At 45.5% G+C, this 17550-nt stretch overlaps 1 protein-coding gene across 2 annotated transcripts in view; it reads right to left on the reverse strand.

The window, feature by feature from the left end:
• ttyh2 (tweety family member 2) overlaps positions 1-17550 on the reverse strand; it is a 117205-nt gene that overhangs the window by 40503 nt on the left and 59152 nt on the right. For both annotated transcript variants that reach the window (XM_021576242.2, XM_021576244.2), the window contains exon 3: positions 8347-8458. In XM_021576242.2, the coding sequence (XP_021431917.1) occupies positions 8347-8458 (112 nt within the window). The remainder of the gene's footprint in view (positions 1-8346; positions 8459-17550) is intronic.

A 17550-nucleotide genomic window follows, 5' to 3' on the forward strand; every position in this document is an offset into this window, starting at 1 on the left:
ATGAGAGCAAGCAATGTCAGAGAACAGAATATATATATATATATATATATATATATATATATATATATATATATATATATATATATATATATATATATATACATATACACACGTATTGGTGTATAGACAGTATGGACAGTACATTAAAAGAAAAGATATGTACAGCAGCAGTTATATAGGATGAGCCTTGACTAGAGTACAGTATATACATACGAAGTCGGTAAAACGGTCTGTAAACATTATTAAAGTGACCAGTGTTCAATGACTATATGTACAGTGAAATCGGAAAGTATTCAGATCCACCATAGGGATGGTGCCAAGTTTCCTCCAGGGGTGATGCTTGGCATTCAGGCCAAAGAGCTAAATCATCGTTTCATCAGACCAGAGATTCTTGTTTTTCATGGTCTGAGTCCTTTAGGTGCCTTTTGGCAAACTCCAAGCGGGCTGTCATGTGCTTTTTACTGAGAAGTGGCTTCCGTCTGGCCACAACCAAAAAGGCCTGATTGGTGGGGTGCTGCAGAGATGGTTGTCCTTCTGGAAGGTTCTCCCATCTCCACAGAGGAAGTTTGGAGCTCTGTCAGAGCGACCATCGGGTTCTTGGTTACCTCCCTGACCAAGGCCCTTCTCCCCCGATTGCTCAGTTTGGCAGGGCGGCCAGCTCTAGGAAGAGTCTTGGTCGATCCAAACTTCTTCCATTTAAACTTCTTAAGAATCGGCGTTCCGTCAACCGGACAGTTGTAAATTATGCAGCACATTATATCAAGATCGCAGATTTTAGAGAAACAACAAATGTCGGTACATATATAAGTGTCTTATATCGGCTGAAATATTAAATTCTTGTTAATATAAATGCACTATCCAATTTACACTAGCTATTACTGCGAAAAAAATGCCATGCTATTGTTTGAGGAGAGCTCCTAACAACAAAACACTTTTTTCATTTCGATAGGTTTGAGAAATTCATCTCTGAAGGTGAAATGTGTACTTACATTCTGAAATCTTGCTCTGATTTATCATCCAAAGGGTCCCAGAGATAACATGAAGTATTGTTTTGTTAGATAAAATCCTTTTTCATATCCTAAAAAGGTCCATATAGCATGCACGATCAATTTTGTATTTCCACTCGTTCTATTTGCAAAGAAAGGAATCTGTGGAAATCTCACCCTAAACGTTGTTTCAATGAGTCAAATCACATTCGTATGTATTACGCAGAGATCCTAGAAGGTAACAAGCTTTTACTTTATCATTAAGGGTGTAGAATATCCTATTGGAAATCATATTTGGTCAGAGAGCGACGCCTTCATGGCACACCGATGACACGGGCGGCCATCACTTGAACGACTGTATCTTTGTCAAATAAGCACCAATCGGGGTCAAACAAAGTTAGCTAGATAGCAAATGAACCATGTATATGTTGTAAACTGTAGCTAGTAACCTTGTACGACAGCATGCCTTTTCATTTTGGAAAAAATATATAATGATATTCAGAGTTATGAAGTTATGAAAACTGTTTGTTTTGCAAATGTTGAATTTATAATATGGCTAGTAATACTTGGAAAGCTAAATCAAAGTCCAAGTATCCAGATTTGATGATATTCTTGCAGAAAAATGTAAAATTAATGTGAATGTCTCCTTCACGATTTGCCCAACTGTACCTGGGGACTTCACAGTAAAAGTCTTGTAGTTCACTCATACATCAAGTTATCCATCTGAAACGTTGCACATACACTGCTGACATCTTGTGGACACTATCGGAATTGCAAACAGAGTGATGGCTCTGTGACATTTCTCTTGCATTTCGAAGATGGTGGTAGAAAAATACTGGTTGTTTTTTTCTTTGTATTTTCTTCTACCAGATCTATTAAGTTAAATTCTCCTACATTCAATTCACATTTCCACAAACTTCAAAGTGTTTTCTTTCAAATGGTACCATGACTATTAAAGGCTGCAGAATTGTTTTGGTACCCTTCCCCAGAGCTGTGCCTCAACACAATCCTGTCTCGGAGCTCTACGGACAATTCCTTTGACCTCATGGCTTGATTTTTGCTCTGACATGCACTGTCATATGTGGGACCTTATATAGACAGGTGTGTGCCTTTCCAAATCATGTACAATCGATTTAATTTACCACAGGTGGACTCCAATCAAGTTGAAGACACATCTCAAGTGTCACGTTCTGACCTTAGTTATTTTATTATGTCTTTGTTTTAGTATGGTCAGGGCGTGAGTTGGGTGGGTTGTCTATGTTCGTTTTTCTATGTTGTTTTTTGAGTTTGGCCTAGTATGGTTCTCAATCAGAGGCAGGTGTCGTTAGTTGTCTCTGATTGAGAATCATACTTAGGTAGCCTTTTTCTACCTGTGTTTGGAGGGTGTTTATTTTCTGTTCTGTGTTTTTTGTATTTACAGGACTGTTTCGGTTTCATTTCGTTCTCTTTGTTGTTTTATTATTTAGTGTTCTGAGTTATAAATAAATATAATGAACACTTACCACGCTACGCATTGGTCCTCTGATCCTTCTTACAACTCCTCCTCAGAAGAGGAGGACGAGAATCGTTACATCAAGGATGATCAATGGAAACAGGATTAACCTGAGCTCAATTTCGAGTCTCATAGCAAAGCGTCTGAATACTTACGGTATTTCAGTTTATATATATATATATATATATATATATATATATATATAAATTAGCAAACATTTCTAAAAAAAACTGTTTTTGCTTTGTCATTATGTAGTATTGTGTGTAGATTGATGAAGACAACTTTTTATTTAATACATTTTAGAACAAGGCTGTAACATAACAAAATGTGGAAAACGTCAAGGGGTCTGAATACTTTCCGAATGCACTGTACATAGAGTAGCAGTCTCTAACTTGCAGTGTAGAGTCCATCGTGGTAGCCGGCTAGTAACAGTGACTAAGTTCAAGGCAGGGTACTGGGAGGAGGCTGGCTAATGGTGACTATTTAACAGTCTGATGGGCTGGTGCAACTGTACTGTCTCAGCCTTCTAGATGGTAGCATGGTGAACAGGCCGTGGCTCAGGTGGCTGAGGTCCTTGATCTTCTTGGCCTTCCTGTGACACTGGGTGCTGTAGATGTCCTGGAGGGCAAGCTGTGTGCCCCCTGTGATGCTTTGGACTGACCACAATTGCAGACAGTGCAATTGTCATAACAGGCAACACAGCCCAACTGGATGCTCTTAATGGTCAACTGTAGACATTTGTGAGGGTCTTAGGGACAAAGCAAATTTCTTCAGCCTCCTGAGGTTGAAGAGGCGCTGATGCCGAGGAACCTTCTTCACTGTGGCCCTGTCGATGTGGATGTGCTCTCTCTGCTGTCTCCTGAAGTCCACGATCAGCTCCTTTGTTTTGTTGAAGTTGAGGGATAGGTTATTTTCTTGGCACCACTCCGCCAGGGCCCTCCTCCCTGTAGACTGTCTGGTGATTGCGTCATCCGTAGATCTGTTGGGGTGGTATGCAAATTGTAGTGGGTCTAGGGTATCAGGTAAGGTGGAGGTGATAATGATCCTTACCTAGCCTCTCAAAGCACTTCAAGATGACAGCAGTGAGTGCTATGGGGAGATTAGATTAGATTTAGATTAGAGTGCTATGGGGAGATTAGATCATTTAGTTCAGTTACCTTTGCTTTCTTCGGTACAGGAAAAATGGTTGAGATCTTGAAGCAAGTGGGGATCACACACTGGGATAGGGCGAGATTGAATATCTCCATAAACATTGCAGCCAGCTGGTCTACACTTGCTCTGAGGACGCGGCTAGGAATGCAGTATGGGCCGGCAGCCCTGTGAGGGTTAACACGCTTAAATGTCTTACTTATCTCGGCCCTTGAGAACAAGAGCTCACAACCCTAGCGAGTGGCGGTGGCCTACATCGGCAGCACGTGGCTGGTTAAATACCGCAAAGTTGGCCTGGAGCTAGAAATAGGGTGACTGTGTACACTACCGGTCAAAAGTTTTAGAACACCTTCAAGGGTCATTCAAGGGTTTTTCTTTATTTTTACTATTTATACATTGTAGAAAAATAGTGAAGACACCAAAACGCATTTGGAATCATGTAATAACCAAAAAAGTGTTAAACAAATGAATTCTCAAAGTTGCCACCCTTTGCCTTGATGACAACTTTGCACAATTTTGGCATTCTCTCAACCAGCTTCATGAGGTAGTCACCTGGAACGCATTTCAATTAACAGGTGTGCCTTCTTAAAAGTTAATATGTGGAATTTCTTTCCTTCTTAATGCGTTTGATTAACCATGGTCGAATTTCTGCAAAGAAACCACTACTAAAGTACACCAATAAGAAGAAGAGACTTGCTTATGCCAAGAAATATGAGCAATGGACATTAGACCAGTGAAAATGTGTCCTTTGGTCTGGAGTCCAAATTGGAGATTTTTGGTTCCAACTGCCTGTCTTTGTGAGATGCGTTGTGGGTGAACGGATGATCTCCGTATGTGAATTTCCCACCGTAAAGCATGGAGGAGGAGGTGTTATGGTGTGGGAGTGCTTTGCTGGTGACACTATCTGTCATTTATTTAGAATTCTAGCCACACTTAACCGGCATGGCTACCACAGCATTCTGCAGCGATACGCCATCCCACCTGGTTTGGGATTAGTGGGACTATCATTTGTTTTTCAACAGAACAATGACCCAACACACCTCCAGGCTGTGTAATCAGTATTTTACCAAGAAGGAGAGTGATGGAGTGCTGCATCAGATGTCCTGGCATCCACAATCCCCTGACCTCAACCCAACTGAGATGGTTTGAGATGATTCAGACCGCAGAGTGAAGGAAAAGTATCCAACAAGTGCTTAGCATATGTGGGAACTCCTTCAAGACTGTTGGAAAAGCATTCCAGGTGAAGCTGGTTGAGAGAATGCCAAGAGTGTGCAAAGCTGTCATCAAGGCAAAGGGTGGCTATTTGAAGAATCTCAAATATAAAATATATTTTGATTTGTTTTAACACTTTTTTGGTTACTGCATGAATCCATATGCACTTTTTAATGTCTTCACTATTATTCTACAATGTAGACAATAATAAAAATAAAGAAAAACCCTTGAATGAGTAGTTGTTCTAAAACCTTTGTCTGTATGTTGACACCATCCTGTGACAAAGGCATGCTGACCTTCATGTTCCTGTTCTAGCTGCAGCACAGTATGTGTAAGGATGCCAAGGCTGCAACAGCCAGCAGGTTAATGACCTGAGGGATGCCCTTCTGAAATCCCTGATCTGGGACAGGAATAAAACCTAGGAGTCTATAGGCTCAGATCCAGACCCAGGCCCAGGTCCAACTCTCAGTCAGTCACCAGCCATTACACACAGAGTCTGCATGCATCCAAAATGGCACCCTATTCCCTACAGAGTGCACTACTTTTGACCAGAGTGCTATGGTGCAGTATTATGTTTGCACTATTTTACCAGGAAAGTTGACTGAGAACACATTCTAATTTACAGCAACAACCTGGGGAATAGTTACAGGGGAGAGGAGGGGGGATGAATGAGCCAATTGTAAACTGGGGATGATTAGATGACCATGATGGTATGAGGGCCAGATTAGGAATTTAGCCAGGACAACCACCCCTACTTCTACAATAAGTGCCATGGTATCTTTAGTGACCACAGAGAGTCAGGACACTCATTTAACATCCCATCTGAAAGACAGCACCCTACACAGGGCAATGTCCCCCAATCACTGCCATGGGGCATTGGGATATTATTATTTATTTTTTTGACCTGAGGAAAGAGTACCTCCTACTGGCCCTCCAACACCACTTCCAGCAGCATCTGGTCTCCCATCTAGGAACCAACCAGGACCAACCCTGCTTAGCTTCAGAAGCAAGCCAGCAGTGGGATGCATGGTAGCATGTTTCTACTATGCAGGGGTCAGGGTGCCATTTGGGACTCAGAGACCTCCAACCAGGCAGGCTTGTCAACTCAATGCCATACATAACCCTGCTTCCTTCCCCTCAACAATTTTCAAACATTCTCTCTCCAAGATTCTTTGAACTTGGTTGCTTACGTAAATACTTCTTTAGTCACATACAGTGTAAAATAACTAATCTTTAATGTCTATTGTTTCCAGACAAAGCCTATTACGATGAGAGCGTGTTTGGTTGAGGGAAATATATTTACAGTTATGTCAATGGCCAGGTCCCAACCACAGCGAGATGTAACCTTGCTCTCTGACTGACTAATACAAGCAACACTGATAGCCTGGTCTGACATCTGTTTGTGCTGTCTTGCCAACTTGTATGGTCATTGGCAGGAGTTGGCAAGACAACACAAACAGATCTGGGACCAGGCTAGAGTTCTGACAGTTGGCTGTCAAAACTTCTCTTTTCATTTACCATCTCTTTCCTCCAAGCCTCAGCAAAGAATATAACAATTTATTTATAGAATGTCTGCAGAGTTCCTAGTTCATATGGGATATCACTTAAAGATTACACAATAGACCAAGCATTCCAAATTCCCGTAATTCCCATTACGCTATCAGCAGCAGACTGTTTTTCTGGCTTCTTCTTCAGAAAATAATGTCTTCTAACTGTGTGTCTGATTGTTCATTCAGATTCCCAGTCGGGGTTTTCTGTGTGGGGGGGCTGATAGAAATCTACACAACCATATGGTCCAGAACTAATTAACTAACTCAACCAAAGCTGGGAAAATTGATGGCGACTGTGAAGTTAAAAAGCAGCCAACTTCCATTGACGGTGACTGTTAAGTGTTTCATTTCCATCCCCTCCTAGTCAGAGATCTGCTCTTTGGATGTGAAACGACTTCTGAAGAGTGTGTGGAGAGGGGGAGGAGGAGGCATCTGAGTGGCGGGGGCAAAAGCCAAAGCAGCCATTGTTGTCAGAAAGGAGACTTGAACACTGAGGCAGCCTATCAGGACGCCCGGCCATTGGTCCTCTTCAAAGGTCTTTGCTTCCTGGGTTCACGGCTGATTATGTGAAGGGAGACTGTGGAGTGTGTGTGTTTGTGTGTGAGTGTGTGTGTTTGGAGTCTGATTGTGAAGGGAAACTGTGGAGTCTGTCTATAAGACACAGTAAAGCCTTTGTACCACTGGAAGACCAGGACTAACAGCTCAGATAGGAATCAGGCTAATTGGTTCTATACGCTGTGGGCCAGTTTCCCGGCCAAGCTCAGTTGAGAATCTCCATTAAAAGGGCATCTTAGTCTTGGACAAGCTTAATCTGTGCCCGGTAAACCGGCTATGTGTGTTTTCGGGCTCAGCAGTGTGAGTCACAGCCATGAGAGAGACAGCCAGCTACGGAAACATTAATTTACTCCTTTAACACAGATGGGGAGTTAATCCATGCTCTGACAGCGTTCATAGAAGTCATCTGGAGTCCTTCTCTCTCTCGCTCTCACGATGATCCACTTCCTACTATATTGCTGAGGGAGGTCATAAGGAAGGAGGATAGTGGGTGACGTAATGGTGATGTCATAATTAACCAGAGAGGCTGTATAATCATCCCAGTCACCAGGGGAGTGTGACATATTGATCAGAGACTTGGTGATTCCCATGGCTCAATCTATTCTTGGTTGAAGCAGGGTTTGATTCCTGCATAGGCCATTTAGGCTACACTGAATATACAGTATATAGCGCTATAAGTGTTAACTACAAGTGTCTTTGGATAATGGCATCTGCTGATGGCATTTTAAATTGGACCATATTTAAACAAATTCAGAATTAAAGAAATCTGATTCCTATGTTCAACCATTAAGGTCTATACATCACAACATTTCTGTGCATTTCTGCCTATAAATGGCTGGGATCAAACATAGCTTGCTCCTTTTTAGCACTGAGAGAAAATAGAACTGAAATCCCACTGACAAAACTTCCTGTAGAGTTCTGAGCCTTATTATCTGAGTGATAAAACGCCCCAGAACGTGTGAAATTTACGTATAAAGCTGGATTTGGGTGCCTCTTTACGTGTCATCATCAGCGCTTCTTAGCACAAATTGAAAAAATGAGACAGATATAAATAACCAGGAAGGGCCTCACAGTGTAAAGTAGGGGTCACACCAAGGAGGACAGAGGAGGAGGATGGTTCTTTGTTCATGGGGAGTCTGTCCCCGCGGCATAGGGAGTAGGATTGGGGTGGGTGGGTAGAGAATAGTGAGCAATTGTCAGCAGTATAATTGGGGGGGTTCGGAGGAGTAGTCATTCTACTGTACCCACCAGGCTGTCGACGGCTCCCAGCTTGTGATTGGTGTTGTACAGAGAGTCGTCAGCTGTGTGGTTATGTAGCGTATGGTAATGTAGTGGTAATGTAGCGAAGTGATAATGTACAGCAAACTTAGAGGTTATGTATTGAGTCTGTAGTGCTACCCACCAGATTGTCGACCCCTCCCAGGGTGTGATTGGCATTGTACAAGGAGTATGTCAGCTGGTAAACCCCGTCGTTGGTCTCGCTGTTGCCATAGAAACCCACTCCCACCGCAGCACTGCACAGAGCGAGAGAGACAGGAAGGAAGATGCAGGTTAGCGTTTCTGATAAATAAATCAGTATAAGACAACATATACAACATACAGTACTTAGTACCAACGACTGATCCAATAAATAATTGATCTTCGTTTAAAGGAGGTTGTTTTGCCACAATTATAAACTGTTATATACTATTCCGTCATTGCCTTTTGCAGCTCCCAGGGTGAGAGTTGTCAAAAGTTATGGTGCGCTGTCATGACTACAACCCCTAAAATGGCAACATGAAAGCTTGAGCTTCGTTGCACATCCCCACCTTGAGGGTATCGTGCAAGCTAGAAGAATACTGTATGTTAGTTTGGTTGTGTCAGGTGCGTGAATGAGGACCCAAAAGCGAATTAACAAACAGAGTTTCTTTAATGATGAACACACGTGGGCTCAGATGGACAGGTAGATTCCGACAGGACAGGACAAGGTTGCAGCAAACACGATGATAGTCTGGTTCAGGCATGAGACACACAAACAAGAATCCGACAAAGACAGGAGCAGAAACAGAGAGAGATATAGGGACCTAATCAGAGGGAAAAAGGGAACAGGTGGGAAAAGGGGTGAATGAGGTAGTCAGAGAAGACAAGGAACAGCTGGGGGAAAGAGGGACAGAAATGGTAACCTAGTACGACCAGCAGAGGGAGACAGGGTGAAAGGAAAGGACAGAAACAAGACACAACATGACAATACATGACAGTACCCCCCCCACTCACCGAGCGCCTCCTGGCGCACTCGAGGAGGAAACCTGGCGGCAACGGAGGAAATCCTCGATCAGCGCACGGTCCAGCACGTCCCGAGAGGGAACCCAACTCCTCTCCTCAGGACCGTACCCCTCCCAATCTACGAGGTACTGGTGACCACGGCCCCGAGGACGCATGTCAAAAATCCTACGGACCCTGTAGATGGGTGCGCCCTCGACAAGGATGGGGGGGGGGGGGGGGGGGAGACGAGCGGGGGCGCGAAGAACGGGCTTGATACAGGAGACATGGAAGACCGGGTGGACGCGACGAAGGTATCGCGGAAGAAGAAGTCGAACTGCGACAGGATTAATGACCCGAGAAATACGGAACGGACCAATGAACCGCGGGGTCAACTTGCGAGAAGCCGTCTTAAGGGGAAGGTTCTGAGTGGAGAGCCAAACTCTCTGACCGCGACAATATCTAGGACTCTTAGTTCTACGCTTATTAGCAGCCCTCACAGTCTGCGTCCTATAACGGCAAAGTGCAGACCTGACCCTCTTCCAGGTGCGCTCGCAACGTTGGACAAAAGCCTGAGCGGAGGGGACGCTGGACTCGGCGAACTGAGATGAGAACAGCGGAGGCTGGTACCCGAGGCTACTCTGAAAAGGAGATAGCCCGGTCGCAGACGAAGGAAGCGAGTTGTGGGCGTATTCTGCCCAGGGGAGCTGTTCTGACCAAGACGCAGGGTTGCGAAAAGAAAGACTGCGTAAGATGCGACCAATAGTCTGATTGGCCCGTTCTGCTTGACCGTTAGACTGGGGGTGAAAGCCGGAAGAGAGACTGACGGAAGCCCCAATCAAACGGCAAAACTCCCTCCAAAATTGAGACGTGAATTGCGGACCTCTGTCCGAAACGACGTCTGACGGAAGGCCATGAATTCTGAAAACATTCTCGATGATGATTTGTGCCGTCTCTTTAGCAGAAGGAAGCTTAGCAAGGGGAATGAAATGAGCCGCCTTAGAGAACCTATCGACAACCGTAAGAATAACAGTCTTCCCCGCTGACGAAGGCAGTCCGGTGACAAAATCTAAGGCGATGTGAGACCACGGTCGAGAGGGAATGGGAAGCGGCCTGAGACGGCCGGCAGGAGGGGAGTTACCGGACTTAGTCTGCGCGCAGACCGAACAAGCAGCCACGAAACGACGCGTGTCATGCTCCCGGGTGGGCCACCAAAAACGCTGGCGAATGGAAGCAAGCGTACCCCGAACGCCAGGGTGGCCGGCTAACTTGGCAGAGTGAGCCCACTGAAGAACGGCCAGACGAGTAGGAACGGGAACGAAAAGAAGGTTCCTAGGACAAGCGCGCGGCGACGGAGTGTGAGTGAGCGCTTGCTTTACCTGCCTCTCAATTCCCCAGACAGTCAACCCGACAACACGCCCCTCAGGGAGAATCCCCTCGGGGTCAGTGGAGGCTACTGAAGAACTGAAGAGACGAGATAAAGCATCAGGCTTGGTGTTCTTAGAGCCCGGACGATAAGAAATCACGAACTCGAAACGAGCGAAAAACAGCGCCCAACGCGCCTGACGCGCATTAAGTCGTTTGGCAGAACGGATGTACTCAAGGTTCCTATGGTCAGTCCAAACGACAAAAGGAACGGTCGCTCCCTCCAACCACTGTCGCCATTCGCCTAGGGCTAACCGGATGGCGAGCAGTTCGCGGTTTCCCACATCATAGTCACTTTCCGACGGCGACAGGCGATGAGAAAAATACGCGCATGGGTGGACCTTGTCGTCAGAGAGGGAGCGCTGAGAAAGGATGGCTCCCACGCCCACCTCTGACGCGTCAACCTCGACAACGAACTGTCTAGAGACGTCAGGTGTAACAAGGATAGGAGCGGATGTAAAACGATTCTTGAGGAGATCAAAAGCTCCCTGGGCGGAAACGGACCACTTAAAGCACGTCTTGACAGAAGTAAGGGCTGTGAGAGGAGCTGCCACCTGACCGAAATTACGGATGAAACGACGATAGAAGTTCGCGAAGCCGAGAAAGCGCTGCAGCTCGACGCGTGACTTAGGGACGGGCCAATCAATGACAGCTTGGACCTTAGCGGGATCCATCTTAATGCCTTCAGCGGAAATAACAGAACCGAGAAATGTGACGGAGGAGGCATGAAAAGTGCACTTCTCAGCCTTCACAAAAAGACAATTCTCTAAAAGGCGCTGGAGGACACGTCGAACGTGCTGAACATGAATCTGGAGTGACGGTGAAAAAATCAGGATATCGTCAAGGTAAACGAAAACAAAGATGTTCAGCATGTCTCTCAGGACATCATTGACTAATGCCTGAAAGACAGCTGGAGCGTTAGCGAGGCCGAAAGGAAGAACCCGGTATTCAAAGTGCCCTAACGGAGTGTTAAACGCCGTCTTCCACTCGTCCCCCTCCCTGATGCGCACGAGATGGTAAGCGTTACGAAGGTCCAACTTAGTGAAAAACCTGGCTCCCTGCAGGATCTCGAAGGCTGAAGACATAAGAGGAAGCGGATAACGATTCTTCACTGTTATGTCATTCAGCCCTCGATAATCTATGCAGGGGCGCAGAGACCCGTCCTTCTTCTTGACAAAAAAAACCCCCGCTCCGGCGGGAGAGGAGGAGGGGACTATGGTACCGGCGTCAAGAGCTACAGACAAATAATCTTCGAGAGCCTTACGTTCGGGAGCCGACAGAGAGTATAGTCTACCCCGGGGGGAGTGGTTCCCGGAAGGAGATCAATACTACAATCATACGACCGGTGTGGAGGAAGAGAGGTGGCCCTGGACCGACTGAACACCGTGCGCAGATCGTGATATTCCTCCGGCACCCCTGTCAAATCACCAGGCTCCTCCTGTGAAGAAGAGACAGAGGAAACAGGAGGGATAGCAGACATTAAACATTTCACATGACAAGAGACGTTCCAGGAGAGGATAGAATTACTAGACCAATTAATGGAAGGATTATGACAAACTAGCCAGGGATGGCCCAAAACAACAGGTGTAAAAGGTGAACGAAAAATTTAAAAAGAAATGGTTTCGCTATGATTACCAGAAACAGTGAGGGTTAAAGGTAGCGTCTCACGCTGAATCCTGGGGAGAGGACTACCATCCAGGGCGAACAAGGCCGTGGGCTCCCTTAACTGTCTGAGAGGAATGTCATGTTCCCGAGCCCAGATCTCGTCCATAAAACAGCCCTCCGCCCCAGAGTCTATTAAGGCACTGCAGGAAGCTGACGAACCGGTCCAGCGTAGATGGACCGACAAGGTAGTGCAGGATCTTGAAGGAGAGACAGGAGTAGTAGCGCTCACCAGTAGCCCTCCGCTTACTGATGAGCTCTGGCTTTTACTGGACATGAAGTGACAAAATGACCAGCAGAACCGCAATAGAGACAGAGGCGGTTGGTGATTCTCCGTTCCCTCTCCTTAGTCGAGATGCGGATACCTCCCAGCTGCATAGGCTCAGCTCCCGAGCCGGCAGAGGAAGATGGTAGTGATGCGGAGAGGGGGGCAACGGAGAACGCGAGCTCCTTTCCACGAGCTCGGTGACGAAGATCAACCCGTCGCTCAATGCGAATAGCGAGTTCAATCAAGGAATCCACGCTGGAAGGAACCTCCCGGGAGAGAATCTCATCCTTTACCTCTGCGCGGAGACCCTCCAGAAAACGAGCGAGCAAAGCCGGCTCGTTCCAGCCACTGGAGGCAGCAAGAGTGCGAAACTCAATAGAGTAGTCTGTTATGGATCGATTACCTTGACATAGGGAAGACAGGGCCCTGGAAGCCTCCTCCCCAAAAACAGATCGATCAAAAACCCGTATCATCTCCTCCTTAAAGTCCTGATACTGGTTAGTACACTCAGCCCTTGCCTCCCAGATTGCCGTGCCCCACTCACGAGCCCGTCCAGTAAGGAGAGATATGACGTAGGCGACACGAGCAGTGCTCCTGGCGTAAGTGTTGGGCTGGAGAGAAAACACAATATCACACTGGGTGAGGAACGAGCGGCATTCAGTGGGCTCCCCAGAGTAACACGGCGGGTTATTGATTCTGGGCTCCGGAGATTCGAAAGCCCTGGAAGTGGCCGGTGGATCGAGGCGGAGATGGTGAACCTGTTCTGTGAGGTTGGAGACTTGGGTGGCCAGGGTCTCAACGGCATGTCGAGCAGCAGACAATTCCTGCTCGTGTCTGCCTAGCATCGCTCCCTGGATCTCGACGGCTGAGTGGAGAGGATCCGAAGTCGCTGGGTCCATTCTTGGTCGGATTCTTCTGTCAGGTGCGTGAATGAGGACCCAAAAGCGAATTAACAAACAGAGTTTCTTTAATGATGAACACACGTGGGCTCAGATGGACAGGTAGATTCCGACAGGACAGGACAAGGTTGCAGCAAACACGATGATAGTCTGGTTCAGGCATGAGACACACAAACAAGAATCCGACAAAGACAGGAGCAGAAACAGAGAGAGATATAGGGACCTAATCAGAGGGAAAAAGGGAACAGGTGGGAAAAGGGGTGAATGAGGTAGTCAGAGAAGACAAGGAACAGCTGGGGGAAAGAGGGACAGAAACGGTAACCTAGTACGACCAGCAGAGGGAGACAGGGTGAAAGGAAAGGACAGAAACAAGACACAACATGACAATACATGACAGGTTGATGATTGTGAAAAGGTTTGTGTGCGAACCACCATTCTTCGGTTTATTCAGTCTAAAATGTTTAGTAGATCAAATAGATAAGTGCACATTAACTAAAATGTGACAAAGACATAAAACCTCACAGCAAATTAAGAAACACAAAGCACAGTTAAGAGATTCACGTGAGTCATATTGGTTGTGTCCCAAATGACACCCTATTCCCTATGTAGTGAGATACTTTTCACCAGGGCCCATAGGATTCTGGTCAAATGTAGTGCACTATGCAAGGGATTGGGTGCCATTTGGGATCGCAGACACTGTTATGGAGGCTGAGGTTAATGTTGCTTCCCTGGATTTATTCCTCTATTTCTTAAAAAAAATAAAATTACCCCCTTTTCTCCCCAATTTCGTGGTATCCAATTGTTAGTAGTTACTATCTTGTCTCATCGCTAAAACTCCCGCACGGGCTCGAGAAAGACGAAGGTCGAAAGCCATGCGTCCTCCGAAACACAACCCAACCAAGCCGCACTGCTTCTTTAACACAGCGCGCATCCAACCCGGAAGCCAGCCGCACCAATGTGTCAGAGGAAACACCGTGCACCTGGCGACCTGGTTAGCGTGCACTGCGCCCGGCCCGCCACAGGAGTCGCTGGTGCGCGATGAGACAAGGATATCCCTACCGGCCAAACCCTCCCTGACCCGGATGACGCTAGGCCAATTGTGCATCGCCCCACAGACCTCCCGGTCGCGGCCGGCTGCGACAGATCCTGGGCGCAAACCCAGAGTCTCTGGTGGCACAGCTAGTGCCCTAGACCACTGCGCCACCCGGGAGGCCCTTATTCCTCTATTTCAACAGTGTGCGGGTCTCCATCTCTTCCCTGGTCAGTAATAATAGGAACGTGCTGAACATAGACAGAAAAACAACTGGACAGTCACACAACATTCATCCAGTCACTGAGAATTTTCCTGTAGTCCACTGTCATACAGAAAAACAGAACTATGCACTATCATAATAAATGGTTCTGTATTACTCCAGGCAACCTTAGATTACTAAGCATTACTAACATGCACACAGGCAAGCATATACACATATTTTAGCAGTAGGCTGAAATTCAGTTCTCTCCGAAAAACGTCCTTTTTCTCATCCCCTCTTTGAGTTTGTGTGTTATGGACATCAGAATCAAATCAAATTGTATTTTTATTTATTTTGTGACAGTACTCTGACAGTACTCAGTACTCTCAGTAACACAAGCAGTGGTCCCCCTATCATAGTATCTCTACTAATACTTTATCTTCACACTCCTGTGCCTATCCCTCCCCTTCCCACTCTACCACATTAGCACAACTACTGTGGAGATAATCCTCTCTCAGTATCTCTTGAGTATTGGAACCTCACACTTTATACAGCCTACCCTTGCAGTATATTAAAACACCCACTTCCTCCTGTTATGTCTGGTCCAGTAAAGTGATGCCAGATGAGGACCACAGGTCAGTCCCAGTGGGCATAACTTAGTATAGGCTCTGAGGGAAACCTCCACATTCATAACAGTGTCTATCACTAGACGTGTCCCAAATGGGGCCCTATATACACTGAGCGTACAAACATTAGGAATACCTGCTCATTCCATGACATAGACTGACCAGGTGAATCCAGGTGAAAGCTATGATCCCTTATTGATGTCACTTGTTAAGTCCACTTCAATCAGTGTAGATGAAGGGGAGGAGACAGGTTAAAGAAGGATTTTTAAGACTTGAGACAATCGAGACATGGATTGTGTCGGTATTGCCATTCAGAGGGTGAATGGGCAAGACAAAATATTTAAGTGCCTTTGAACGGGGTATGGTAGTAGGTGCCAGGCTCACTGGTTTGAGTGTGTCAAGAACTGCAACACTGCTGGGTATTTCAAACTCAACAGTTTCCTGTGTGTATCAAGAATGGTCAACCACCCAAAGGACATATAGTCAACAGGAGGCCAGTGGGCGAAAATGGGTAACTGATGAAAAAGGACAAAGGAAGCTGACACGAATTATGGAGAGCAACAGACGGGCTACAGTTAGTCAACTGACAGTCCAGTACAACATTGGTACCCAAAGACCCATAAAAGAATACACAACTCGACGTACCTTGATACGAATGGGGTGTGGCAGCCAACAAACTTACAGAGTTCCACTTCTTTCAGCAAAATACTAGAAACTGCGGTTGCAGTGGGCTAAGGAACGAAAACACTGGACACTAGAGAATTGGAAAAACATTGCCTGGTCTGATGAATCCCAGTTCCTGCCGTTTCACACTGATGGCAGGACTAGGGTATGGAGAAAGCCACATGAGTACATGGATCCATCATGCCACATGGCAACATTGTAGGCTGGTGATGGTGGGGTGATGGTGTGGGTGTATTTTCATTGCACACATTGGGCCCCTTGATAAAATGGAGCAACTTTGAATGCCACAGGATATCTGAACATCATTGCCAATCAGGTGCATCCCTTCGTGGCAGCAGTGTATCCATCTGCAAATGTATGGAACGAGCAATTCGGAGTAGAGATCCACTACCAGTCAACTTGACACAACTGTGGGAAGCATTGGAGTCAATATCGGCCAATATCTCGAAAAAAAATCCCAGACATTCCCCGACGAATTGAGGCTGTTTTAAGGGCAAAAGGGGGTGCAACTCAATATTAGGAATGTGTTCCTAATGTTTTGTACACTCAGTGTACGTAGTGCACGACATAGCGAATAGGTTGCCATTTGGGACACATTCTGTGACTCTAAGGAGAAGCTTCCTCTGTCTCCCATTGCGTTGAGAAATGGTTTATGAACTGATATGCAAAACGACGCCGGATTCAAACTTATTATACAAAATTCTTGCAACCAATAGAATGTTATTTTTTATGGGGGATACAACCTTCCCAGCTCTGCAGATTTAGCTGCGAAGAGATAGAATCATTAGATAATTTGTTTTGGTACTGTCCATATGTAGCTTGTTTTTGGTCACAGGTCCAGGAATGGCTGAAAAATTGCAATATTTGCCTGGAGCTAAACCTGCAGATAACACTACTGGGTAATCTGAAAAGTCATAGTCAATCAATCAATAACATAATAATACTTTTGGCCCCAAAAATATTTTCAAAAACAATGAAACAAGTTAAGAACTCCAGTCAAACATCACAGCACAGTTGAAGATGATATGACAAATAGAAATCCAATTAGGAAGGTGTTAAGAGATAGATGGGAGGGGTTGAATGGAGCTGAAGTTGGGACTAATAACAACAAGATAACTAATGTAAAACATACTGTGTCCGTAAAACGTATATAGGTTCAGAACATTTGTGAAAGAGCACAGTTTGAAGGATATGGCTAATAGCAATCAAACCGGATGCACATCAGAAATAGATGGGAGAGGTTGAGGTGGGACAGGAGTAAAAACAAACAAAATATAACTATTGTAAAATAAAATGTGTCCATAAAATGTACATAGTATGTATAAGCTGGAAGTAGAAGTTGTGTGTTGTTCACTAGCTAGTTTACTCCAAGTAGGGTTAGAAAGTAACAAAGGAAAATGTATAAATAAAAAAGGTATGTATATATATGTATTTATATGTGTAGATGTATGTCTTTATATGTGTATGTATGTATGTGTATGTATGTATGTGTATGTACTGTATATACACTGCTCAAAAAAATTAAGGGAACACTTAAACAACACAATGTAACTCCAAGTCAATCACACTTCT

The sequence above is a fragment of the Oncorhynchus mykiss genome, chromosome 20, assembly GCF_013265735.2.
Source record: "Oncorhynchus mykiss isolate Arlee chromosome 20, USDA_OmykA_1.1, whole genome shotgun sequence".
Taxonomy (NCBI): Eukaryota; Metazoa; Chordata; class Actinopteri; order Salmoniformes; family Salmonidae; genus Oncorhynchus; species Oncorhynchus mykiss.